At 51.3% G+C, this 27,533-nt stretch overlaps 1 protein-coding gene across 3 annotated transcripts; it reads left to right on the forward strand.

Moving 5' to 3' along the window:
* Nucleotides 1-10,627: 10,627 nt before the first annotated feature.
* Nucleotides 10,628-25,295, forward strand: LOC135895870 (uncharacterized). Of its 3 annotated transcripts, none has more exons than XM_065424078.2 (2): nt 10,628-11,912; nt 13,183-14,575. In XM_065424078.2, the coding sequence occupies exons 1-2, from the start codon at nt 10,729-10,731 to the stop codon at nt 14,132-14,134; spliced, it is 2,136 nt and encodes a 711-aa protein (XP_065280150.1). In that variant the 5' UTR covers nt 10,628-10,728; the 3' UTR covers nt 14,135-14,575. The 3 variants fall into 3 exon arrangements, with proteins under 3 accessions (XP_065280150.1, XP_065280149.1, XP_065280148.1); XM_065424077.2 differs by lacking the exon at nt 13,183-14,575 and adding an exon at nt 23,914-25,295 and having other exon boundaries at nt 10,630-11,912; XM_065424076.2 differs by lacking the exons at nt 10,628-11,912; nt 13,183-14,575 and adding exons at nt 20,169-21,476; nt 23,914-25,295.
* Nucleotides 25,296-27,533: the final 2,238 nt, after the last annotated feature.

Genomic DNA, 27,533 nt, shown 5'->3' on the forward strand with positions numbered 1-27,533 from the left:
CAACGCAGCGCCACTCAAGAACGCCAGCAAACGCACGCTCTTCGCTGGGTGTGCCGGTGCAATGTTTGTGGCCACAATCGTGGTGATCGTGTCCTTCAGTGTCTACGCGATTGTGGGAAAGAGAAAGAGCAAGCAGCCTTCGGACACCGAGACCCACTCGTTCTGCTGCCCCGACGAGGTCGGCAAAATAGCCAGGTACCTCAACACGAGCGTAGACCCGTGCGACGACTTCTTCGCGTACGTCTGCTCAAGTTCGATCGAGCTCGGCCGTTACAAAAACACCAGCCTCGACTTTAGACTCGATAGCGCCATAACTACAGGCGTGATGCCGCCCAACATAACAATGCTTAAGGCAGGACGGTTCCTCCACGCATCCTACGAGACGTGCGTGAAGACCATCTCCCACCGCGAGTCGTTCGCCACCTCACTTGCGAGTGCCTTGTTGGAGGAAACCGGAGGCCTCCTGCAGAAAGTGGACTCTCGAAGCGCGATGGTATTCAACGTGGCGGCGTCTCTCAGGTATTCTCTCGATTCAGTCATCGATATATTTTACCAAGGAACTGGGGGCATCCTCATCGCAAGCAACCTTATTTGTAACCCCGACTCCCTCTCTCTGGACTGTCTTAACGCTACAGTGGACGCGCTCAAGCGTGCTACGAATTCGACAGCGACAACAATGGGTACCGCCAAGTTGGCTGCAACGCTCTGTGAGCAATTTCAAGACAAACGCTGGCGAGAGTACTCTCTACCAAACAGCAGCAGCAATTTCAGCCGTGAGGTTTGGAACATCGATGATGTTGACGCCGCGATGAATTCTGAGGGTCTCATCTTTGATGTTGAAATTATAACGGTTTTTGGCGGGAGACAAATTCGCCTCCTTTACGATACTTTCGCAAACTCCACGAGTGGAGATACCAAGGCGGCCTACCTTCTGTGGCACGCGGTCGTAACAGGCATAAAACAGTTCGAGACCACGGGCACTCGATTTTCGCCCCAAGTCGCGGAAATGTGCACGGGAAACGCCTTGCAACTTTACGAGCTTCGGGAACTGTTCAAGGCCGAAATTCTCACTACTCCCGAGAAAGATTTTGAGGTAACGTACATATTCGCGCTAATAAAAAACGCCGTTCACGAACACTTCAAGAGGATCTCTTTCATTAAAGCTAAAGACGCCAAGAAGCGAGACCGATTCTTCGAAAATATGAGGCTTGTTACACCAATGGCGGAGACCCGAGCTTCAGTGCCAGTCCCCAAAGCCACGCAGAACTTCGCCCAGAACTTGCTCAAAGGCCGGCGTTTTAACCTCGAAGTCTACATTGCACGACGGTCGAAGGTTGTACTCGCGAGAACATCAGGAGACTACGGCGATTTAAGCCTGCTGGGAGACAGAATTATCCTGCCATCACCAACGGTGTACGACGTCATTCGCACAGGTCCCAATTCTTTTCTTCCCAATATGGCAATCCTCGGTCAGAGCTTCGCGGACAGCCTGTGGAGGCTAACTGTGGATTTAGTGAAGTGGCAACTTAAGACAAGAATGCAGATCAAACATTTCATTGCTTGCTTTAATGATGCATACATTAACAACGCCATGATAAGCGACAGGGACAAAGTGCTCTACATTTCGCTCGCTATGTCCACTGTTCTGACTGCACTGAACGTGACCGACTGGCACACGGTGCAACATGCTTGGAGTCTCTGGAGGCTCTCTCACGCACAGTTCTTTTACATACTCAGCAGCTACCACCGCTGCCCAGACCATAGGTCGCTGCAGGCCTACTTCGAGATCAGCGTGCCTCTAATGTACGTTCAGGATTTTGCGCGGACATTCAGTTGTTCCAGAAATGCTTCGAAGACGAAACCTCGTGAGTGTCTTGACCTCGGCCAGCACCGCACTTGAAGTTGTCTTTGCGGTCTGTGTTGGATTTCCACTCTGTTCTTTTATGTAATGCGATTTCCGACTTCATGGTCTAAAAGTGCTCGTGATTAAGAGATCTGAAACCTTTTTCTTTGTTTCTTTTTTTGCGTGTGTGTGTGCTTGAAGTACTAGAACTGAATTCTATGTTTTGATATAAAGGATTTTCATAGCTATTCGACGATGGATTGCGTGATCTCTGTCCTTTTGCGACCTCTGTCCTTTTGTGATCACTGCAATGTTGTGGTGTGCCTGAAGATTCCTATGCTTTGCCGCCTGCTTTGTTCAGGACACAACCGATGTTCTCTTGAGCGACTACGCTTGGTTCTTCCGGTTTGCCGTTCGACCGTGAAACCTTCAATAAATTCTTGTTAATGCAGAACTGTCTAGCGTTTTTGTTTGTGACAGATGTCCTGTGTTATCGTGTTATTGCGTATCGCAAGGCTTTGCTCCCGCCGCTTCGAACGTCGCACCTCGTTTTTCGTTTGGCAAGCATCCTCAGCAGTAGCGTACTTCCGAGAGGGTATGCAATTCTTTATTGATGGTTCGGATGCTTGTTTTGAGGTTTTTATTTCTTGAAACGTATGCTGTTCTGTGTGCTGTACGAGTGACAGTGACAGTCACAAGAACTTTATTAGAGTGTCCTGAGGAACTCGATTGGGGGGAACCCAAGGCTCCCCGATCAAGTTGGTGGCTCCGCCCACGACGGGACAGAGAGGTGGTGACTCTCCGCGACGTCGTGGCCCCTCTGGACGACCTGTAGTTGGTTTGTGAAATCCGAGCTCTTCAGCAAAGCGTCCCACTTGGACTTGTTATGAAAGTCGGAGCCCGCGTTGTACGGGCACAGCCAGAGCATGTGGTCGAAGGAGCAGCACGCGTGACCGCATTTGAAGCACGATTGCGGGAAGTTCGGGTCTATCCAACTAAGCGCTCTCGGAGTGAGAAAGGATCTCGTCTGTAAAAGCCTAAGTAACAGCCTGAGCCCTGTTCAGTTTCGGGCTGGGGGGAGGGAATTTTCTCCTGCTGTGTCTGTAATGTGACGTAATTTCGTGAAAGGTCGTAAGATTATCGTTGAAGGGGCAATCCTGCGGGAAAGCCGGACCGTTAGCTCGGCCGCGGTTCGTGAATTCACGCGCCAGGCAGTTGGCCCGCTTGTTAGGGTTTCAACCCACTTGGTTAGTTACATCGTTCATGTGCGCCGGGAAACACGCTATTGCATAAGCTCCAGTGTCTTCTCGCGTAGTAATACGAAAGGATCTGTTGACGATGTCGGCTGCGTGTTTACAAAATAGAGCGGACGAGGATGCCCTGACCGCCGTGCGCGAGTCGGAGAAAATGGTCGCCGGCCCTTTTGCGGCTTGAAGAGCCAAGGCTATCGCGGTTTCCTCCGCCTCGTTCGCTTGTTTAGCGGAAATTCATACGACGCTGATAAGTGTTCCGCGCGCGTCAACGACCGTGATTGCAAACCTGTCTTCGCTGCCATACTTGGCGGCATCGACGAAGAATGCATCTGCCCCGTAAGGATCGATTCGTCGAAGGATGGTTCTAGCCCGCGCTCTTCTGCAACCTTCGTTATATATTGGGTGGAATGTTCCTCGGTACGGGCTCAACCTTTGTACCTTCACGTGCTAATTTAGACAGGGGGTGTAATCGAGCGGTGCCTGTATAGGGAGTTACCCACTTCATCAAGAATTTTGATTCCCGGCTTAGCTGACGAAAGCCTGGAGATCTGTGCCATAAACTGTGCTTCAATTAATTCGTCTGTAGTACTGTGAATTCCGAGTTCAAGTAGTTTTACTGTGCTAGCGGATTGTGGGATACCGAGTATTCTTTTGACGCCGAACCAAATGAGCGTGTCGAGTTCGTTCTTTTCAATTTTGCTTCATCTGAGGTACGGTGGCGTGTAAGTATAATGTGACTGATGAAGAAAGCTTGGAAGACCCTGAGTAATGGCGTTTTTCACTGGTCGATTCGGAGCAGGATTTTTTGCTCCGCGGCAACGAATCCGAATTTCACTGGTCGATCTGGAGCGGGTTCGCGCGTTCCACTGGTCGTTTCGGATCAACTCGCTCTGCGCCGGATCGCTCTCACTTGCTCCGCCGCCGAGACGCGGATTCGGGCGGAAATAGAACGCGTCACATGGCGTCACTTCCGTCTTCAAGCGAAATCGGTACCCGGTCGGTACGCACAACATTGTGTTGGGCATAGTTTGCGGAACTGGTTTGTGTCACGTGCACGCAGACTTCCTGTGTGATCTCCCGCGGAGCGTTCGTGCGCTCCACTGGCAGACTCGGATTGGTGAAAGCCGAGCGCTCGCTCGAGGATTCAGGCGGCTGCTCCAGATCGACCAGTGAAAAACGCAATAAGTTGTCATCCTTGAGTCCCCCCCCCCTTTTGCTTGCGATTCTAGTTATGAGTCCTAGTGTATTTTTCGCCTGCGCGCTCAGCTTGTTTAGAGCTTCTGCATTACAGCCTTTGGCGTTGATTAAAAGTCCTAAAATTTTGATGGAGTTCACCCTTGGAATGGGGTGCCCTCCTCGTGTTGTAATTTCGACTGGCAGCGTTTCCAGAGGCTCCAGGTTCCTAACGCCCTGTCTCGACTGTCTGTAGAGGGGGAGTTCGGATTTGGTCGGTGACAGCTTGAGACCCGTGCATGTAAGAAATTCTTCCGTTACATCTATGGGCACCTGGAGAGATTGCTCCAGATGGGCCAGAGATCCCCCCGGGGACCAGATTGTGATATCGTCTGCATAGATTGCATGGCCTATTTTGGGGAGTGCGGCCAGCCTTTCGGAGAGTTGATGCATGGCGATATTAAATAGTAGCGGGGATAGGACCGAGCCCTGAGGAGTTCCGCAATTGCCCAGTTCGTAAGGACCGCCCGAGATCGTGCCCAGTCGAAGGAACGCTTTCCTCTCCGATAGGAACGAGAGAGTGAAATTAAAGAATTTCCGCCCTAGGTTGAGATGGGAAATTTCGTTCAAGATGTGTTAGTGAGCCACCTCATCAAAGGCCTTAGCGAGGTCGAGTGCAATGATACCTCGTACGTCCCGCGTCTCGTTATCGAATATAGATCTTTTCAGGAGGAGCGTTGCGTCCTGTGTGGAGAGTCCCTTTCTAAAACCTATTAGATTATGCCTAAATGGTTCGTGGTTTTCTACGTGTTCGACGATTCGATTGTGCACTGCATGTTCTGCCACTTTGCAAATGCACGATGTTAGAGAGATGGGACGCAGGTTATTTATGTGCGGAGGTTTCCCCGGTTTGGGGATGAGCACCACCTTGGCGGTGCGCCATTCCGACGGGACCTGCCCCGAGCTCCACACCTCGTTTATCTCTGCCGTTAGGATTTCGATGGCCTTGTCGTCCAGGTTCCGGAGGAGCTTGTTGGTGACCCTGTCTGGCCCTGGGGCCGATCTTCCATTTAGGTTGGAGAGTACGTCTCTGGTTTCTGAAATCGTAAAAGGTTCGTCTAATTCTGGCCTGTCTGGCCCCGTGTAAACCGCTCTCACGCTTATGCCTTGCGAATCTCCTTCCTTGACGGGTAGGTAAGTTCGTGCCAGGTCGTTGACAATTACGTCGTTTGTGAGGCCCGAGGTGACCTGCTTATGTATGAGCCCATCGACGGCGAGATTTAGCGCATTCCGGGACTGTTTGTCGTTAGGAGGCTTTTAGGCAGATTCCACTTACTACCTCTTCTCATGCGACCGTCCTTTTCGTTGCACGTTTCGTCCCACTGTTGCAGGGCCAGTTGCTTGGAATAGCATTCTATTTCCTTGTTTAGTGACGTTAGTTTTGCTCGCAGTCGGCGATTTAATTTCTGTGTTTTCCACCTCTCTCCAAGAGCGTGTTTAGCCTCCAGGAGATGCGCTAACCGCAAGTCCATTTTGGGGACTTCAAGTTCTGTGCTAATTTCTTTGGTGGCGTTTTTGACGGCCTGTTTAAGATTGGTAATTAGTTCTTTGAAGGATTCGCTTGAGGTGGCCGTTTCGGCTCGAATTTTCCGAAAAAGATCCCAATCGATATATTCGTATTTGACCGGAGGTTTGGACTGGACCTGCACCGCGATATCGAGAACGTAGTGGTCACTGCCCAAGTCCTCTTGGAGCTTATCCTACGTGCCCTCGATATTTCGGAAGAATGTGAGGTCTGGCGTTGTGTCTTGACTGACCGAATTACCCCTTCTAGTGGGAAACCTAGGATCTGTAACAAGGGTGAGGTTAAAATAGGCTGCACATCCGGCTAAGTTTGTGCCCTTGCTGTTAAAGCCGTATCCCCATTCCGTGTTCGGAGCGTTGAAGTCCCCCGCAATTAAAAGGGGCGCGCCTCTGGCTACCCTGCTTGCGGAATGGAATAGTGCATTAAAGTCTCTGTTCTTATCTTCAGGCGAACTGTAGACGTTAAGAATAAAGACATTCGCGTTGCTCCATCTACTGGGCACGAGCGCCTTGCGTTTCGACTGCCCGGCTAACGGGCCTGGGTTACTGTTGCTAATCTCATGCCGGTTTATAAGTTTTCCTTTCATGCTGTTAAATGATTCCTTAATAAGCTCTGCGAGCTCGCGTCTAAGTTCCCTATTTTCCACTTCAAGCGCTTGGATACGGGGATCGATCCTATGCTCTGGCTGTGCCTCACCTATCATTTCTTTGCTTGATGCGTTCTTCTTCCCAGACGGCTGCGTCGCTCCCTTGACCTTGTCGGCCCACGTGGCCCGCTTGACGGACTGGGAGCGAGACCGGGATCTCGATCTGGAGGAGCGTTCTCCTTGCCTCGGTTTGGGTTCTCACCTTCTCGAGCGTGAGCGCCCTCCGGATAGAGATCGGGTACTTAGGATAGAACCGCTCCGCGCAGCTGGTGCAGCCAACGAGACGTCGCCAGTTGCGTAGGTGACGTCAGATTCTTTGTCCAGTTGTGCCTTCCTTGCTCTTTGTCGGCGTCTTCGGCGTCGGCGTCGTACGATGTATGGGATTTGATAGCGCTTTTTGCCCGTTCGGTCCCCGGTGACGTGGGGCCCACCGCACGCCTCGCACTTGGGGGTGCCTTGATGTTCTTCTTCGTTGTCCGATTTTGCTTTTCCGTAACCGCGACATTTACTTCTCTCGTCCTCGCTGCCGAAGCAAACGTCGGCTGTACGAGTGATTTCAACGAATGTATGAGTCCCTGCATTTTTGCTTCCTTACGGGGGTATGAGTCACTGCTAATTATGATAATTCTTGTACCAATCGACTACACGTCGCCTTAAGGGGTGGGGGTGTTCCACTCTGCGTGCGGCTAGGGCTCAAGGCGAGCTCCGGATCTAGCCCCACGCAGTCGCATTGTGTTACTCCAACCCGTAGCGCGGGAATCGCGGCTACGTCGAGTTCGAACGAATAAGGCAACCAGCGGCGTCAACTGTAATAACGTTTATTGCTTCCGGCAATAAAGAACACTGGCAGAGGGACGTCCTCTCTGTAATAGTAATAAATAGGCTGGCCTCGTTGCCCGGGATAGTCAGGCAAACGAGGTCACTCACGGGTACCCCTGTCCGGCAGGGTTAGGGGTCCGGCGTCAGAGAGAGGGGGTCTCCCACGGTGGCGCTGTATTGTGCCTTTTTACCTGCGCGAGGGGAATGTCCTCCTCGATCGTAAGCTATCTGCCCGCGAGTCGGGTAGGAAAGGTGCGCGCGGGTCGCGAGAGCGAGGGAGAAGCGAGGGGGCGTAGTGCACCTCTCCCGTGTCTATGCCGGTTGTCGACGCGGGAGAAGATGGGTGCGTGTACTCCCCACATCTTCCTCAAGAAGCGCCCCGTACGCTGATGCTGGCACCTAGGTACGCCCGAGGGGTTCGGGCGCCCGTTTGCTAAAGTTCCCGCCATGGTTCGCGATCAAGGCAGCGTTGCACACGCCGGCGTTGAGCGTCGGGCTTGCGTTGCTGTAGCCCTCAGCTGGCAGATTCTTTATGCCGACTCGAAGGTGCCCAGTCAGCGGCACTGCTCGGGCTTGCGAGGCGGATCGTAGTCCCGGCTCGAAGGCGGCTCCCCGTGCCGCGCCCCAGGTGTCGGCTGCACAAGCCGGGAGGTCGCTTGCTGGGCGCCGGGTAGTGGTTCGTGCGGCTGCAAGGCCAGCGTAGCGCCGTCAGCGCGTCAGTTGTACCCGCGAGCACTGCAGGCAGTTCGCACGGCCGTGTCTTGTTTCCTGCTTCAGAAAATTGGATTAGTCCACTGCACCGAACGACATTGTGATAAGCAGCATGACTGGCCGGATCCGGGAGCACCATCAACGCCCGTTACGAAGGGAATGGTCGTCCGCGTCATCGACGATTCCCAGCACAGGATAATCACCGCACTGGCTCTCGCAAGTCTTTGGTCAATGCACACACCGCATGCAAACACGAACTTGTTCAACGTGTTTGCGCGTTTGTTGGCCTTGTTCGCCAGGCTAAACCCGCCTGTTGCTGCAATTCACCACCACCACCACCACGTTGAACTGTTCATGCCACATTCCCGTCGTGGTCCGTGTGGTTGCTTGAAGACTGGAACGACGACTCATCGTCAATACTCGGCGCTCTGCTCTCGCTAGACGTTCGCTTCCCGGCAGGCTTCCCTTTCATCTTCTCGAGCCAGAAGACAAGCTAGGAAACCTTCTCTCGCACTTGATACGGCCCGGTCCACTTCGGCGCCAGCGAGGCAGCGAACTGTTTGCTAGAATCGCTGAGAACGTGCTGGCGTCGAAGCACCAGATCACCCACTTCGTAGTGGACGTTCCGATGTGAGCGGTCATACTGCGCCTTCTGTAGCGCCCTACCAGTGCGAAGATTACGGCGTGCTTTGTGTAGAGCTACCGTCATCTTCGCACGTAGGTGCGTCGCGTATTCAGCTCGTGCTGCCGGCGCAACCGACATTCCGCTGCTATCCGCGAGAACTCTATCCATCGGATTCGGCAGCGCTCTCCTCAGGTTGAGAGAAGGCGCATACCCAGTCGAGCGGATCACTGTTGAACGCAAGGCAAACCCGATCTCTGGAAGGTAGGTATTCCAGTCCTTATGTCTTTCAGAGAACGAGACATCATCATCATCATCATCATTATCATTATCATCATCATCATCAGCCTGGTTACGCCCACTGCAGGGCAAAGGCCTCTCCCATATTTCTCCAACAACCCCGGTCATGTACTAATTGTGGCCATGCCGTCCCTGCAAACTTCTTAATCTCATCCGCCCACCTAACTTTCTGCCGCCCCCTGCTGCGCTTCCCTTCCCTTGGAATCCAGTCCGTAACCCTTAATGACCATCGGTTATCTTCCCTCCTCATTACATGTCCTGCCCATGCCCATTTCTTCTTCTTGATTTCAACTAAGATGTCATTAACTCGCGTTTGTTCCCTCACCCAATCTGCTCTTTTCTTATCCCTTAACGTTACACCTACCATTCTTCTTTCCATAGCTCGTTGCGTCGTCCTCAATTTGAGTAGAACCCTTTTCGTAAGCCTCCAGGTTTCTGCCCCGTAGGTGAGCACTGGTAAGACAAAGCTATTATACACTTTTCTCTTGAGGGATAATGGCAACCTGTTGTTCATGATCTGAGAATGCCTGCCAAACGCACCCCAGCCCATTCTCATTCTCCTGATTATTTCCGTCTCATGATCCGGATCCGCAGTCACTACCTGCCCTAAGTAGATGTATTCCCTTACGACTTCCAGTGCCTCGCTGCCTATTGTAAATTGCTGTTCTCTTCCGAGACTGTTAAGCATTACTTTAGTTTTCTGCAGATTAATTTTTAGACCCACTCTTCTGCTTTGCCTTTCCAGGTCAGTGAGCATGCATTGCAGTTGGTCCCCTGAGCCCCTGAGTTACTAAGCAAGGCAATATCATCAGCGAATCTCAAGTTACTAAGATATTCTCCATTAACTTTTATCCCCAATTCTTCCCAATCCAGGTCTCTGAATACCTCCTGTAAACAGGCTGTGAATAGCTGAGACGAGACAAGCATGTGATTAATGTTGCGATTGAACCGTTCAGTGGGGTTCGACTGAGCATGGTAAGTTGTTTTCTTGTGCTTAATGCCAAGTGCAGCGCACGAGTCGACGAACACCTTCGCAGTGAAGTAGGACGCATTGTCTGTTATCAACTGCTCCGGGAAGCCAAACCTGGTGAAAACCTCGATCAACTTATCCATGATCACTCGTACCGTCAGTTTTCGCAAGGGGGAAAGCTCGACCCATTTACTGAAGTGATCTGTGACTACCAGCAAGAATTGGTTCCTGCTCGGTGTGGTGGGTACGGTCCTATTACATCACACGCCGCGACTTGCCAGGGAGTCTGGCTGTCGATAGGCTGCATGAAGCCGGGTGGTCGTCCACCTCTTGGCTTGAAGGCTTGAAGTTCTCCCGGCCGATTCTGTGTAGCCACGCAGAACAACGCTCTCGGTCATTTTCCCGGTCGGAGTCTAGAAAAAAGTCCTTCCAGACTCAGTTCGGTTGCTGCATCCGAAGGCGCAGCAGCCAGACGATTTCCTTGCAGTCAAATGCGAGCGCGACAATCAGAACACAAAAAACGTAGTGAACCTGCGCTGCCTGCGCTCCAACTCAGCCGGCCCGCCCGATGCTTGGAAGGTATATGGCGCCCCAAAGTCACGTGGTACGGTTGGGCCAATGAACGCGTCGGCGGCGCGGGAAAAACGAATGCCGGACTCTGAAATTTTTTCCAGTGACTCTACGTTAAGCTTACATGGAGCGCACTCTACCGATTAGAACGCGCTCGAGCTCGTCGTGCACTCTCGCACACCATCTGCGCACGGCCGTGTGATCCCGCCACGCTATCCCCGACGCGCAAGACAACAATGGCAGGTGCGGCGGCAGCCTCCGACTGGAAGGAAATCCTCATGCAAGGGCTGGACTTTGATCGACCTTGCAGCGCTGCACTGCCTGGCGATAGGTGCTGGCTCAACAGTGATTTGACACACTGGAACCAAGTACTGCAGCGACTCGCGTTCGAAATCCGCGAAACAAGCCGAGGCGGCCTGCGCCTCTGTTCAATGCAGTGGCGATGCATGAAAATTGCCGGGAACGGCGACTCCGTATCTCGCGATGCGGCATTCCTTGCTTCACGGCTCCTCGATCACCACGCCTGCATCGACGAACTGTCGGTCAGCATCGTGGCTGACACTGGCCGGTTGGAAAAGCCTGGGTTCTTTATTAGTCTGCGTCCTTCATCGTCAGCAGGCGAAACCGTTCGAGTGATTCGCTCGCTGGAAGTTTGGGAGATTTCGTTCGAAGAAGCTCGACGCGACGGCATGCTCTACACTTTGGAAGGTATCGACAACATCTGCTCTCTCGAAACGCTTCTCTTCCACAGCCATCGATGCAAAACCAAGTTCACATCAGACCTTGGTGCCCTGTTACAGCGTAACCGGAACTCCCTCAAACGTGTGGATGCTATGGTCTGTGAGGCCGCGATGTGTAATAGGGACACTGAAATAGTAATGGCGCCTTTAACGTTTGTAAACCCCAGCCTTTTAGGCACGTTCACAGCCATAGACTGGATCAAGCCTCTTTTGAGAGCATCGATGCATTTAACGGAACTGACAGCGAACGTTCACGGAAGTGAACTTGCGATATTTGCTGGAGCCGTTACGGCAATCAAAACTTTGACCAAGCTGGAAGTGATGATACATAAGTCTACACCAACAGTCCTGTTTGATGTGCTCAAAGTGAACTCGGCGTTGAACTGGCTCTGTGTGGAATTTCCACTCCTAAATTCGAACTGCGAGCGGGCACTGGCGTCTGCACTGCGCATGAACACGACCCTCAGACACCTGAAACTCGAATATTTTAAATGTACGTCCAGCCTGGCGCATCTGGCAGCGGCACTGTCAGACAATGCCAGTCTCAAGTTTTTGGAATTGGACACTCTCTCTCTGCAGATGACAAGAATCACAGCGCTGTGTCGTGCTCTTCGTACAAACAAGACGCTGGAGACTTTGGCGCTTAGACTAAACAGTGGATTCGGTACCTGCAGGGAAAGGTATGGCTCGATCAACACCTTTTGTTGCGATATTAATTATATATTGGTAACGCTGGGATCAAGAACACGCCGGGGGCTTGCCGCTCAGAGCGCGGCTCCTTTTGCCCGCCCGTGCGCTGGCGGGCTGGCCGAGATGGTTTGCGGTAGTTATACTGGTGTGACAGGTACATTTCCGATCGCGATCGGAGCCGATCCGGATTGAAGTTTAGCCGGATCGAGTGTTGCTACGCGATCATTTGCGATCGCGATATTGCGGGATCCGGATCCGAACAATCGCTATCCAAGAATTGTGATGCATAGGCCTCTTGATTGCCATCGCAGGCTAACGTCCGCGCCCTTTAGCCCAGTACTCTCATAACGCTAAAAATAAAAAGTGAAGGCAGCTCAATAAAAAAAACTAAAAAACCTTTTTTATCAGCAATAGTAAGCTGTAAAATTAAAATCTTGTCCAAATTTAACCATACTTCGCGAATCTGTATTTGCATCTAAGGCAGTTCTGAGTTGCCGGCGATCAGCAGACGATAATAATTCGATCCGGATCTTTGCACCGCGTAGCAGCGACCGTTGTTGATCACGATCAGAAGTGTACTGGTGCACGGGCATTACTGTATAGGCTCCCTTTAGGAAGCCTATAAGGGAACCTACGCATGTAGTAACTTAAGCTGGCGGCTACATGCATGCGTGCTGCCTTTTTGCGCGCCTCGTGCTAGAGGTCGCGTAATGTAAAGTTCTGGAAACGCTTTGAGGGAGGGGCAGCCGAAGCGTTCGCTCCTGTGCATATGTCAGCCCTCTTCATCACACCAACGTGGGGAAGAGCGCTAACGGAGCGTGATGAACTGGCAAGTGGAGTTTGAAGGCACCGTCAATAATAAAAAAGGTTATCGATCTCTGTGGTGCAACCAGAGGGGCAGATATGTTGACTGTGCCATATATATAGCTAGCTCCACTTTCGAAATTTGTTAGTTTCGTGGTACTTGCCGCGGCCCCTTTTCGAGTTTTCGCGCGAGTGGATTCTAATATATCTTTTTGTTCACTATACTGTAGTGCAGGTGTGGTGTACGGGCGGGCGGGGTGGAGGGGGGGGGGGGATGCGAAGATATTATCGCCGGGTTTTACATACGTTCACTTTGACCCTCACGAACTGACCGACCTCTTCTTGCTCACTCCGAGTCTAACGAGTATGTGCGTGTGTGTGTGTGTGCGTGCGCTTTGTCACTTATGCCTGTGCCAGTTCGCAAGAACTTACGCTGATAAATTTCTCTTACGACAGGGTCGCCTTGGCGGACGAGCTGACCCACAGCGGAAGCTACGGTCGCGTCTGTCTCCCGTTGGCAGTGCCGGATTTGCCGGGCTTGACGGCGACATTGGCCTCCGTTACGGCTTGCCCCCAGGAACTTGACTTCAGCAATGTCTGGCATTTTAAGGAGGCACTCCTCATTTCTCTCTTCAACGCCGTCGCTTCGAGCTACGTACGCACTCTGAGGGCACACGTGCCGGATAAACCTGGCGCAAAGGGTGTTCACTTCTGCGAAATGCTCAAGGAGGTCGGAAACCTTCGACGTATGGACCTCGCTTGCCAGGAGCTCTTTGCTCGAAACGTCTTCAACGCTGTTGCATTGAACAACAGCATCGACACTTTGTGCATCGGTATCACGGACTCGGTACGTTTCAGAACTTCCGAGCTGGCCAAGGCGCTCTCGTGCATGCTCGCTCACAATGAGTCATTGACCAGTGTCACCGTATTCGGCACGTACAGCTCTTTCGGTGTATCTGCAGGGGAAGTGATTGCACGCGCACTGTCTCAAAACAGGCGCATCACGCATCTTTCCTTACCGTTTACGCTGAGGAATAACTGCAGCGTCAGTTTCGCCATCTTGGAAGCACTGCGGAACAACCAGCGCGATCTACGCCGCGCTGTAGATTTTGCCATTCTTCCCACGGCAGACAGGCTGTGTGCCGAGGCTTTCGAGCTGTTCTTTCGAAGCCCCGGCTTACGCGACGAACTGATGGCGGCTGCCGGCGAGCAGCAAGTAGAGGTGACCCGGATGTTGAGCTCGGCTCGTAACTACTTGTTGGACAACTACCTCGTCATCACTGGCGTGGTGCGGCAGAACGTCGTGAGATGTCGCCCTTCGAGTGCTGCCACTCAGGCGGATGCGCTCACAAACGACTGCTGGCGAGCGATTGCGCGCTACCTAAAGATAACCGACGTGATTGCGTAGAGAGGTTGCGCTTCTGTACCAGCCAGGGCTGATGGACGGTGCTCCTTTTGTCTTTTGCAGTAACGCTTGATTCTGCTTCATTTCTCTCGGCCGGTTCTCACGTTCGCGCAACATACCAGTTCTCAGCTCTTCGCAAGGATCGAGGATCGCTTCGGGCGCACGAAAACTCAAAATCCGACGTCGTGCGTATATATGCCCAACAAATAGAACACATAGCCAGTCCAAGCGAATAATGCATACATTCAGGTGCGTAAGTTGCGCTCGTCCTCTGAACAGTTCTTTTTTTTTCCCCTGCCATGGTTAGCCTTTGAAGACAAGGGACGGACTGCGAGAAAGCGCGCGCTTATCATGATTATATTTCGCCCTTCGTTCCAATTTACCGCATAGTAGCACGTTAGCAAATGTACGCTAATTACTCTGACTTTTCAATAAAGAACGTTCTTATCATTTTACGCTTGAAGGTCTACGTTTCTTGCGAAAAAAGAAAAAGTGTACCGTGGGATTGTAAATGGTGTGAAACCAATTTTAGAGCTCCCACTCTCCCCCCCCCCTACACACACACAAGAAAAAAGAAAAAAAAGAAAATTCCTTTAAGTGGAACTGAAAAGCTTTCGTTCATCTTAAAAACAGGTAGTACAATTCATTCAGTTGATAAGCTCGTCGACAACATTCTAAGCGAAGCGCAATTTAAGGGCACAACACGGCGTATTTGTAAACAAAAAAATGCTGATATGCATTTTTTTACCAATAATTGCTACACTACATTTATAACCTTGTATATATATATATATATACATATATATATATATATATATATATATATATATATATATATATATAAATTATACTGTGCTGCTAAACCAAACCCAAAAGCGGACAAATATTCGTCACATTCATAGCCAATAGTGCCTGGGAACATGCAGCCTCCTTATCCCGCTTCCTTCATTGTACATGATGCAGTCATTTCTCCAACGCTCGCAATGATGTATTTAGTAATGAAACGATTATCTGTGCCGTTATAATCGGTTGAGAAATGATTCCAATATCGTGTTTTACTTAAACATGGACATGTTGGTGTAGAGTCCGAAGACGACTAGGGGCAGTGCTTAAGTGACACGAGACGTTCATTATGCCATGTGAGACAATGACAATGCTCAACCCTCTCAGCGGCTATGAAATATGCATCACAAAAACTCCTCAAACACCTTCCCCTGTCTGTTCTGTGTGCTACCCAGACCAAAGGCAGTGGTGCACGCAAGATAACGTTTAACATCAACTCATTACTCTCGTATTAGACTATAAACGTTAAAGAAATTAGGCTTTCGCCGTAAATATCACCGCTAACAATCGTGAATGAAAGCAACCAGCACAGAAAGCTTCGCTTACATCGATTCCCACAGTGCGTGAGATTTGCATAATGTTTTTGCGTGTGTTGTCAAGAAGTAGTGTGTAAAAATGAAGTATTATCGTTGAAGTGTCCAAAAAGACAAAATGATCAAGCGAAAAGGACGAGAACGGTGGAAAAATACCGTATCATGGCGTTTCTCCAGGTAAGCAGAGGAGCCTACATGTACAAATGCAACGTGCAGAGATAATCCACATACAGGGACAAAATTTTATTTTCTATATACACTCATGATCAAAGCACAAGAAACAGCCAAGAACAACGGTTTCTCATTTTCACTTCTTCGCAACTGTCTTTAATTTACGTGCATTTGCTTCAGCTTTTGCAGCAGCAGCAGCCGTGTCATTTCTGTTCTTGCAATAATTGAATGGCTCAAATGAAGAACACGCTTTTCTTATCGTACTCGCATGGGGCAAGACCAGAAAACCTGAGGAACTTGTATGCGTGAGGGGATATGGTGTGCAGAATACAAGCGAGTATCATAACCTCTGATGAATACTGCACGCATTCCTTTACAAGCAGTGTGACCTGATCTTTCAAAAATCTAACCATATCCATTTTGCTCTCTGTGAGGTATTCCCCTATTTATTTTCCAGGAAGGCACAAACAATATCCGGAATTCCATCAGACGGACAGTCGGCGTTCTCAATGCGTTGCATCCGTTTCAGAAGTTAGAGGAGACCATTGACTTCCTTGATATAATTTGGAATCACGCAATTTCCAAAACGCTTTATGCTTTTGCTGCGGAAGCACGCACTTGTCTCCCTATCAACGGAGGCAGTCACTGATGACTGCAAAACAGGTGCGCTCTCGCTCCAATGATTAAAAAGAGTGCGTGCAGTTGGGGCGATGAATAACCGTCCACACATCCGGCACGCATGCTGTCTGCAACCGCTCTCTCAGTTCAAGAAGGGAGGAAGAAATACGCTGGATTTCTACACGCTGGTAGCATGCTGCGGATTCGCAAATCGCACTAGCGAGATCGGATGCTTCTCGGCGGACCCGTTTGCTCTCTGGTGACAGCCTAGAAGGGCAGCCGTCTTGTTTCGACAACTACGATGGGCATCCCGGGAAGAGGGTAGGCGCTGATCGTTGGCCAATGCGTGGTACTTTCAAAGAAACTTCGAGCACTCGCCCTGTCCTAGGATCCGTGTACGAAGTCTTTAGTTCAAGGCACGATTCCTCGAAGTGCAGCGCACTTACCTGCAAGCAAGGAAACCGAAATACGTGCTACGTATGGGTCTCGTTTGACTAAAAATGAATAATCGAGATTGCACTTCAAGGACACTACAGAAGCGCAGTGTAACGAAAAAATACGTTACCTTTTTTATTCTCTGCAGGAGCAAAATCCTTCCGCGGAATCGCCCTCGGCCACTTCGTGCGCAGCAGTTAGTCCTTCGGGAAAGAAAACACTCGGGCCGTTTCCCCTGCTCCGTAATTACTTGAACGTGCCGGCACACAGCTCTTTTTTCGGCATGTCAAGACCGGCATATGCCGCAAAACATGGGCGAACGGCAACTAAATAAGACGAAAAAATCGCACAAAACTGCAGCACACACACCACACGAAGCGAATATGGCGTGCGGCGGACTTGTGCGCCGGTGCCAAGAAGGAAGGAAGAAACCGAGGACGCGCCCAGACGCCACTTTATTGTGAAGCTAAGTGAAAGCACCGACTAGCCCGCCATGACGTGGGGCTAGTTCTCCTCTCTTGTTTACATTTGTCGCGAAAACCACGCCGCGACGCGCCCGCCCAGCAGCAATTCTCAACGAAAGGATGCAATCGCGACGAATCATCGCATTACCGTTGCCGAAATCATGTTGAAAGGAGTTCATAAAGAACTTCGCAAATTGGGCCGTGAGATCCAATAGGCTGCTTTTACCGGCTTTTATGAAAATAAACGTGCTTTATCAGCCCAGCCAACTGAACTGTTCCCATCAACCGCAGGTACCGCTCGCTGCCCAGTTCTTGCGTGTTTCTAAAAATGGTCACCTTTATCGCTCCCTTCTAGTTGCTTTTCTGTGCTTGGTCTTCCTGGGGCTCTCAGACGGACTTGCGAGCTAGACGTCCGGCGATGCGAGAAAAAAAAAGCACGCATTCCCACTGCACTGCAAGGATGCATTGCAGGCACACACGTACGACACACCGACCCACTTGCGATCCACCTGGAGTTTATGAGCACAAACACGTATTCTCGCTGTGGATTGAGAGCACAAACACGTATTCTCGCTGTGGTTTGAGGAATCTCCGTGCTTTGTTGAACAAACTTCGGGTGGCCGCGCATTACTAGGACAGCGCGCCGCCGAGGAGGTCATTCCTGACTCCGCATTGACTGCGGCCTGAGGTGCCTTCTTCCCAGAGTAAGTGAACCCGCCGTGGTTGCTCAGTGGCTATGGTGTTGGGCTGCTGAGCACAAGGTCGCGGGATCTAATCCCGGCCACGGCGGCCGCATTTCGATGGGGACGAAATGCGTAAACACCCGTGTACTTAGATTTAGGTGCACGCTAAAGAACCCCAGGTGGTCGAAATTTACGGAGTCCTCCACTACGGCGTGCCTCATAATCAGAAAGTGGTTTCGGCACGTAAAACCTCCCAAAATTTTCCCCACATAAGTGAAGCTTCAAGGAACCGAATTTTTGGGGTAGCAGCCGCACGGTGCAGAGCAGTACGCGCATAGACCTGGCCTATGTGCGACCATGGAACAGCCATTTTATGTGTTCGCAGGCGTACGTTTTGTGGAGCCTTGCTCACTATTGCAGCGCATCCACTATAACATTCACTTTCCTGCGCGCGCAGATAAGATACGCCTTCGGTAGGGAGGATTCGTTCCTTAACCCTTTGACGGTTTACCGTACAAGTACGGCGGCGGTTTTCTGTCCTGCAAGGTCTTCGCCCTACGGGCACGGTTTCAACCCTCTGTTTGAAATTTCGCGCCATAATGACAATGCACGCTTACTGGGAGGTGCTGCCACCTCTTAGGACTTACAAGAAGCGCTTGAAATTTGTGCTACCATCTTGGGGAGATAAATAGAACTGACTTCAAGCTTCAGCGCGTCGCGCAGACTGCGGCCACACCCCTTTTGCGGTTTCGGTTTCGCCACGTGATCGCAACGGAGGCGCGCGAAACGTCATTTTCTCTTTGTCGGCACTCTCTTGCAGATGCTGTGGAAGTTGATTTCTATCTTGATTGGCGCTGCTCTTAGCTTGTTTATAACCGCCGCTCGCGAGGTATTCTCGCTCTCAGCGGCAACGTGCTTTCGCGCTTTCGGTTCCGCCGCAACGGAGGCGCGCGAAACGTGATTTTTGTCTTTGTCGGCACGCTATCGCAGTGGCGATGGAAGTTGATTTCTATCTTGATTGGCACTGCTCTTAACTCGTTTATCACCGCCGCTCATGAGGTATTCTCGCTCTCTTCGGCTGTGCGGAGACTCGTGTTTCAAGGAGTACCCCACTCTAAAATACTATTAAACATATTGCAGTTCTGAGTGATGCCGACACCAAAATACTGTTCCTAATTTTTTGTTACTATTTATTCCCGACTTTATACATCTTGTACATTCAAGATCCGCAATAAAGTAATTTGACCACCCGGGAAAGCTTTCTTCAAAGTAATTCGACCCTCGAAGGGTTAATAAGTCAAAGCAGCCGCTTCTTTTCCATCTTCTCGGATGAATCGTCGACTGGCCGGCGAACGGTGCCGAGGGCAGCAAAGTGCACATATTCAGCTTAACGCTCTATCAGCACGTGTATTGTGGTACACCTGTGCAGGTGTGTATGAACCTCGAACACGCTCTGCTAAAAACACTTCGTGTTGTCACGATTACTGCAAGAAACAAACAGTTGACCAACATGTGTTTTAATATGCACAAAAGCAAGGTGTTACTTAACACGAAGTTCTAAAACCAGGATTATGCATTCTGGAAAACGTACGGTCTACGTGCCGTAAATGCATCACGCGCTGTCACAACCAGGAATCAGTGACCTGCAAGGCGTTCATGGTACCAATTCTGAAACGCATCGGTTTCGGCCTGCGATGGCACATTAGCATCATTCCGCTGAAGAGGGCAATATTACCCGCGGATATTCCTTCGTGTGATGCCATTGCCGTGGCGCGGTACATTGCGTGCAGCGTTGCATGCGCGTTCATTTCACGAGCTTTAGTTCCTCCTGTCCCCAGCAACATCCGGGAGAGCACGGTCCAGATAACACAGCGCAACAAAACACAGACTAACGCAAACCTGCCCGCACGACACCTTTGCCACGGTACGAAAACTACGGATCAACACATGTGAACGCACAGAACCATAACAAAGCCGCCATTGCGTCCCGAAAGCATGGCCGCTACAGAAAAAAAAACGAAGAAAAAAAAAGGAAAAGCTCTCCTAGCGCGCGGAGAGAGTAGGGCCTCTCCTCAGTTTTGAAGCGAAAAGCTTCACTAGGCTAGTCAACATGGCGCTTCGCGCGAGCTGGCGTATGTCTTTCCCTCCTTCCACATGAACAACCATGTAAACAACAGAGGAGAGTCTGACCCGACAAGACGGCGGAGTAACGCCAACTTCCGGCGCCACTTTAGCCTCAAAAATAGTGACGTCAGGACTTCTTAGATTTGCCATCCTCCATGCTTCCGGCCGTTAAGCTTACATGGAGCGCACTCTACCGATTAGAACGCGCTCGAGCTCGTCGTGCACTCTCGCACACCATCTGCGCGCGGCCGTGTGATCCCGCCACGCTATCCCCGACGCGCAAGACAACAATGGCAAGTGCGGCGGCAGCCACCGACTGGAAGGAAATCCTCATGCGAGGGCTGGACTTTGATCGACCTTGCAGCGCAGCAGGGCCTGGCGAAAGGTGCTGGCTCAACAGTGATTTGACACACTGGAACCAAGTACTGCAGCGACTCGCGTTCGAACTCCGCGAGACAAGCCGAGGCGGCGTGCGCCTCTCTTCACTGCGGTGGCGGAGCGTGGAAATTAACGGGGACCCCGACTCCGTGTCTCGCGATGCGGCATTCCTTGCTTCACGGCTCCTCGATCACCACGCCTGCATCGACGAACTGTCGGTCAGCATCGTGGCTGACACTGGCCGGTTGGAAAAGCCTGCGTTCTTTATTAGTCTGCGTCCTTCATCGTCAGCAGGCGAATCCGTTCGAGTGATTCGCTCGCTGGAAGTTTGCGAAATTTCGTTCGAACAAGCTCGACGCGACGGCATGCTCTACACTTTGAAGGGTGTCGACAACATCTGCTCTCTCGAAACGCTTCTCTTCGGCAGCCATCGATGCAAAACCAAGTTCACATCAGACCTTGGTGCCCTGTTACAGCGTAACCGGAACTCCCTCAAACGTGTGGATGCTATGTGCAGTGAGGACGCGATGTGTTATAGGGACACTGAAATAATAATGGCGCCTTTCTTGTTTGTAAACCTCAGCCATTTAGGCACGTTCACAGCCATAGACTGGATGAAGCCTCTTTTGAGAGCATCGACGCATTTAACGGAACTGAGAGCGAACGTTCACGGAAGTGAACTTGCGATATTTGCTGGAGCCGTTACGGCAATCAAAACTTTGACCAAGCTGGAAGTGCTGTTACATGAGTCTACCCCAACAGTCCTGTTTGATGCGCTCAAAATGAACTCGACGTTGAACTGGCTCTGTGTGAAATTTCCACTCCTGAATTCGGACTGCGAGCGGCCACTGGCGTCTGCACTGCGCACGAACAGGACCCTCAGACACCTGCAACTCGGCGGTTTTCAATGTACCTCCAGCCTGGCGCATCTGGCAGCGGCACTGTCAGACAATGCCAGCCTCAAGTTTTTGGAATTGGACACTTTCTCACTGCAGATGACAAGAGTCACAGCGCTGTGTTGGGCTCTTCGTACAAACAAGACGCTGGAGACGTTGGCGCTTAGACTAAAGTGTGGATTCGGTACCTGCAGGGAAAGGTATGGCTCGATCAACACTTTTTGTTGCGATATTAAATATACTTTGGTGGCACTGGGGTAAAGAACACGCCAGTGGGGCCGGGGGTTTGCAGCTCAGCTCGCGGCTCCTTTAGCGCGGCCGTGTGCTGGTGGGCTGGCCGAGATGGTTGGTGGCAGTTATACTGGTGTGACATGTACACTTCTGATCGAAATCGGGGCCAATCCAGATTGATCTTGATCCCAATGGAGTGTTGCTACACGGTCATTTGCAATCGCGATATTGCGGGATCCGGATCCAGACAATCGCTATCAGTGAATCGTGATCAATAGGCCTCTCGATTGCCATCGGAGGCTCACGTCTGCGCCCTTTAGCCTAGTATTCTCATAACGCTAAAAATAAAAAGTGAAGGCAGCTCGATAAAAAAAGTTACCGACGATTACGTTACTTCCTAATGCGAAATTTGAGCGCAGCAAATGCAAATGTTTGCGTTTGGCCTCGGCCTCGGCCGCGCGAACGGTAGAGTCTTCTCTGCGACGGCGATGAGCTTCTGCTTCAGCCTCGCTTACTGCTGGTTGCTCTCGACGGCGGCGATGAGCCTCCGCTTCGGCGGTGCGAACGGCAGGGTCTTCTCGGCGGCGGCGATGAGCTTCTGCTTCAGCCTCGCTTACTGCTGGTTGCTCTCGACGGCGGCGATGAGCCTCCGCTTCGGCGGCGCGAACGGCAGGGTCTTCTCGGCGGCGGCGCTTAGCCTCTGCTTCGGCGACGCGTACTCCTGGATCATCTCGACGGCGGCGACGGTAAGCTTCTGCTTCGGCGGCACGCACCTCTGGATTCTGACGGCGACGGCGCTGGGCCTCTCGTTTAGCAGCAGCAGCAGCAGACGGAGGACTTCCATCGGTCGTCTCGCTCATGGCTCAGAAAGAACTGGCAGATAATTTCGCAGTGGCGAACGGCAGCGGCAATTTCGGCGCGGGCGGTGCACATATACAGATCCGCCGCCACCGATCTGGCTCTCTGGTTGCCACCGCACAGGGCGAACGGCAGCGGCAATTTCGGCTCGGGCGGTGCACATATACAGATCCGCCGCCACCGATCTGGCTCTCTGATTGCCACCGCACAGGGGTTGCATTGGAGGAGAAGCGAAGAAAGGAATTAAGTTCGAGCCGGCGCTTTGACAACCGGAGACTCGCAGGAAGAGGGGGGAGGGGGGCGGCGTGTACACCCAGCGGCAAACGATGGGGGCACAAGCGCGCGCAGCAAGCGGACAGCACGATAAAGGGAGGAGGGAAGAGATAGCAGCGACTGACTGATGCCGCTGACGCCGATAGTGAGTCAAACCCAGCTGGTAATCGTCGGTAATCGCGTCAGCGGCATCCAGCGGTATCAGTCGGTCGCTGCTAGCGCTGGGGGGATGAAAGGGGGGCGGAGCTGGTTACGAGGCCGACAACGACGACGCAAAACCCAGGAACGGAAGCCAAAGAGCTGCGCTCTAAAAAAAAACGCTAGAAACCTTTTTATCTTATCAGCAATAGTAAGCTGCAAAATTGAAATCTTGTCCAAATTTAGCTATACTTCGCGAATCTGAATTTGCAGCCAAGGCAGTTCTGAGAGTTTCCGGCGATCAGCAGACAATAATAACTCGATCCGGATCTTTGGACCGCGTAGCAGCGACCATTGTTGATCGCAATCAAGAAATCCGATTCGGATCAGCCCCGATCGCGATTACAAGTGTACTGGTGCACCGGCTGTGTAGCCTCATTTTAGGAAGCCTATATAGGAGCCCATGTATGTAGTAACTCAAGCTGGCAACTACTTGCATGTGTGCTGCCTTTCTGCGTGCCTAGTGCTAGAGGTCGCGTAATCTCAAGTTTTGGAAACGCTTTCAAGGGAGGGCAGCCGAAGCATTCGCTTGCGTGTGTCAGCCCTCTTCATCACACGAACGTGATCAAGAGCGTGAACGGAGCGTGACGAACTGCTAAGTGGAGTTTTACGGCGCCGTCAATAATAAAAAAGGTTATCGATCTCTGTGATGCAACCAAAGGGGCAGATATATATTGGCGGTGCCATATAGCTAGCTCCACTTTCGAAATTTGTTAGTTGCGTGGTAGTAGCTGCGGCCCCTTTCCGAGTGTTCGCGCGAGTGGACGCGTGGGCATTCTAATATCACATCTTTTTGTGCACCACGCCGTAATGCAGAGGTGGTGTGGGAACGGACGGGGGGGGGGGGGGGGGGGTCGAAGATCTTATTGCCGGGTTTTACCTACGTTCACTTTGACCCTCACGAACTGACCGACCTCTTGCTCACTGCGATTCTAACGTACCTACGTGTGTGTGTGTGTGTGTGTGTGTGTGTGTGTGTGTGTGTGTGTGTGCGGACGCACGCACGCACGCACGCTTTGTCACTTATGCCTGTGCCAGTTCGCAAGAACTTACGCTGATAAATTTCTCTTACGACAGGGTGGCCTTGGCGGATGAGCTGACCCACAGCGGAAGCTACGGTCGCGTCTGTCTCCCGTTGGCAGAGCCCGACTTGTCGGGCTTGACGGCGACATTGCCGTCCGTTACCGCTTGCCCCCAGGAGCTGGACTTCAGCAATATCTGGCATTTTGAAGAGGCACTCCTTATTTCTCTCTTCAACGCCGTCGCTTCGAGCTACGTACGCACTCTGAGGGCAGACGTGCTGGATGAACCTGGCGCAAAGGGTCTTCACTTCTGCGAAATGCTCAAGAAGGTCGGAAACCTTCGCCGCATTTTTATCATTTGCCAGGAGCTTTTTGCTCGAAACGTCTTCCGCGCTGTTGCATTGAACAACAGCATCGACACTTTGCGCATCGGTATCCCGGACCCGGTGCGTTTCAGTACTTCCGAGGTTGCCGAGGCGCTCTCATGCATGCTCGCTCACAATGAGTCGTTGACCAGTGTCGCCGTATTCTGCACGCACAGCTCTTTCGATGTATCTGCAGGGAAAGCAATTGCTCGCGCACTGTCGCAAAACAGGCGCATCACTCATCTTGTCTTACCGTTTACGTTCAGCAATGACTGCAGCGTCAGTTTCGCCATCTTGGAAGCACTGCGGAACAACCAGCGCGATCTTCGCCGCGCTGTAGATTTTGCCATTCTTCCCACGGCAGACAGGCTGTGTGCCGAGGCTTTCGAGCTGCTCTTTCGAAGCCCCGGCTTACGCAACGAATTGATGGCGGCTGCCGGCGAGCAGCAAGCAGAGGTGACCCGGATGTTGAGCTCGGCTCGTAACTACTTGTTGGACAACTACCTCGTCATCACTGGCGTGGTGCGGCAGAACGTCGTGAGATGTCGCCCTTCGAGTGCTGCCACTCAGGCGGATGCGCTCACAAACGACTGCTGGCGAGCGATTGCGCGCTACCTAAAGATAACCGACGTGATTGCATAGAGAGGCTCACCAATGGGTTCACTTCCGTTTCAGCCAGGGCTGATGGACGTTGCTCTTTTTGTCTTCTGCAGTAAAGCTCGATTCTGCTTCATTTCTTTCGGCCGGTTCTCACGTTCGCGCAACATACCAGTTCTCAACTCTTCGCTAGGATCGATGATTGCTTCTGGCAATTCCGACGTCGTGCATATATGTCCAACGATTACAACACATAACCAGTCCAAGCGACGAATGCATACATTCAGATGCGCAAGTTGGCGCAAGTTTTTTTTTCCTGCCATGGTTTACCTTCGAAGACAAGGGAAGCACTGCGAGAAAGCGTGCGCCTATTATGGTATTCGTTTGCCCTTCGTTCCAATTCACTGCAGAGTAACATGTAAGCAAATGTACGCTAATTACTCTGGCTTTTCAATAAAAAACTTTCTCATTCTTTCGCGCTCTAAAGCTTACTTTTCTTTTTAAAAAGAAAAACAAAGTTTACCGTGGGGTTGTAAATGGTGTGAAATCGATTTTGGAGCCCCCCCCCCTGCCCCCCTATAGTTAGAAAACAAAAGAAAGAAAAAGAAAATTCCTTTAAGTGCAACTGAAAAGTTTTCGTTCATCTTAAACAAGAGGTAGTACAATTCATTCAGTTGATACGCTCGTCGACAACAGTCTAAGCGAAGCCCCCCATTTAAGCGCACAACGTGGCATACTTGTGAAAAAAATGCAGATATGCATTTTTACCAATAATTGCTACGCTAGATTTATTACTTTTTATACGTCTATGCAATATATATAATGCTCTCTGCTATTAAACCATCCCAAGAGCCTACAAATATTATGCACAATCATAGCCAATAATTCCTGGGAACATACAGCCTCCTTATCCCGCTTCCTTCATGGTGAAGGCAGTCATTTCGCAAACGCTCGTAAAGACGTATTTAGTATTGAAACACTTCTCTGTGCCATTATAATCGGTTGAGAAATGGTTCCAATATCGTGTTTTACTTAAATATGGATATGTAGTAGTGCAGCCCCAAGACGACTAAGTGACATGAGACGTTCGATCATTTGCAGCCGTTTGTGCGCACGCGCGAGTAAGAGCGGGCATGAGAGAAAAAATCTGGGGGCTTTTGCACTTTGAATATATGACTCTGCCTAGGCACTACAGAGGAGGTTTCTTAGCGCGCGTTGTATATGTTTGTCCCATAGACATGCCGGCATTGCGGAGTGCGGTTGAGGCAGTGTGCACGGACGCCCCATTTGGTGGTTGTTGTGTCTGACCCGCCGTGGTTGCTCAGTGGCTATGGTGTTAGGCTGCTGAGCACGAGGTCGCGGGATCGAATCCCGGCCACGGCGGCCGCATTTCGATGGGGGCGAAATGCGAAAACACCCGTGTACTTAGATTTAGGTGCACGTTAAAGAACCCCAGGTGGTCGAAATTTCCGCAGCCCTCCACTACGGCGTGCCTCATAATCAGAAAGTGGTTTTGGCACGTAAAACGCTATAATTTAATTTTTATTTTTTTGTGTCTGAAGGGGCAAATTCCTGGCTGGTGTTGTATAAGTTGCGGGTCGCTTTTTTCGTAGCGACGATAGACCGGATTTTTTACAAGCACTGCTCCAGCTAGGAGGGTGCATATGTAACCGGCAAACAGAGGCCCCAGGAGAGTACCTGAGGTTACAATAAAGCAGGCGGCGCAGGATCTCCAGGGCGCCCAAGGAGTAGCGGTAGGGGTGGGGGGGGGGGGGGGGGGGGCTGAAAGCATGGCGGCCAGTGGGTTGGGGCCGCGGAGGCCGAAGCGTGCTAGGGGGTGTTCGCATACCCCCCCCCCCCCCCCCCCCCCGCACGGATGCGCTCTAGCATTTATGACCCCGAACCATCATGCTAGCGTCTGGGACGTGGCCGTCCAGGTACCAATTTCCAAGTCATCCGTTTGGAGGATTCTAAACGACTCGGCCTTTCACCCGTGCCACTTTAGCCTGCACCAATGTTTGGAAAGAAGATAGGGACACGCGGAATCGTTTAGATTTCTCGCATTGGGTCCTCACAAAAGCCGATGAAGCACCGGACTTTTTGAACAACATCATGCGCACAGATGAAGCCAATTTTCACAGAAACGCCCAGGGAAACGTGCACAATGAACACTATTGGAGTGACTACAATCCACACTGGGTAAAGCACAATCGGCACCAATACCAGTGGTCGTTCAATGTGGAGTGGGAAATTTACGCCGGTGCTATGATCAGTCCCATCTTCGATCACACACTGACTGGACAGCGTAACGTGGACTAAATCCTTGAAAAAGTGGTTGAGTTCTCAGCGAAGTCGCGCTGTCACGTCTTCCACTTCTGTGGTGTCAGCAAGATGGGGCACCCGCACACAGCAGCAGCCCAGCATGAAACTGGCTGGATGCGACTTTTCATGCGCAATAGATTAGAAGGCACGGCTCGGTAAATTGGCGGGCTAGGTCACCTGACCTCTCCACTCGATTTCTCTCCTTTAGGTTATGTGAAAGATCGTGCTTAAGTGTTTGAGATGGACGTCAGAATAGTTCAAAGCAAAGATAACGGATGTCTGCCGTAGAATTCTGGCATCGGTCATCAAGAAAGCCACTGAAGATGTGATAAAGCGGACTCAGTACTGCGTAGCTGCAGAAGAAGACCTAATCGAACACGTCCTCTAGGCA

Source organism: Dermacentor albipictus, chromosome 4 (assembly GCF_038994185.2).
Source record: "Dermacentor albipictus isolate Rhodes 1998 colony chromosome 4, USDA_Dalb.pri_finalv2, whole genome shotgun sequence".
In the NCBI taxonomy this organism is placed as follows: Eukaryota; Metazoa; Arthropoda; class Arachnida; order Ixodida; family Ixodidae; genus Dermacentor; species Dermacentor albipictus.

Bases quoted from the DNA above. Each gene is read 5' to 3' on its own strand.
- LOC135895870 (XM_065424078.2), top strand. From the start codon at position 10,729: ATGGCAGGTGCGGCGGCAGCCTCCGACTGGAAGGAAATCCTCATGCAA. The intron at 11,913-13,182 runs GTATGGCTCGAT...CTCTTACGACAG, and splicing joins TTCGGTACCTGCAGGGAAAG to GGTCGCCTTGGCGGACGAGC.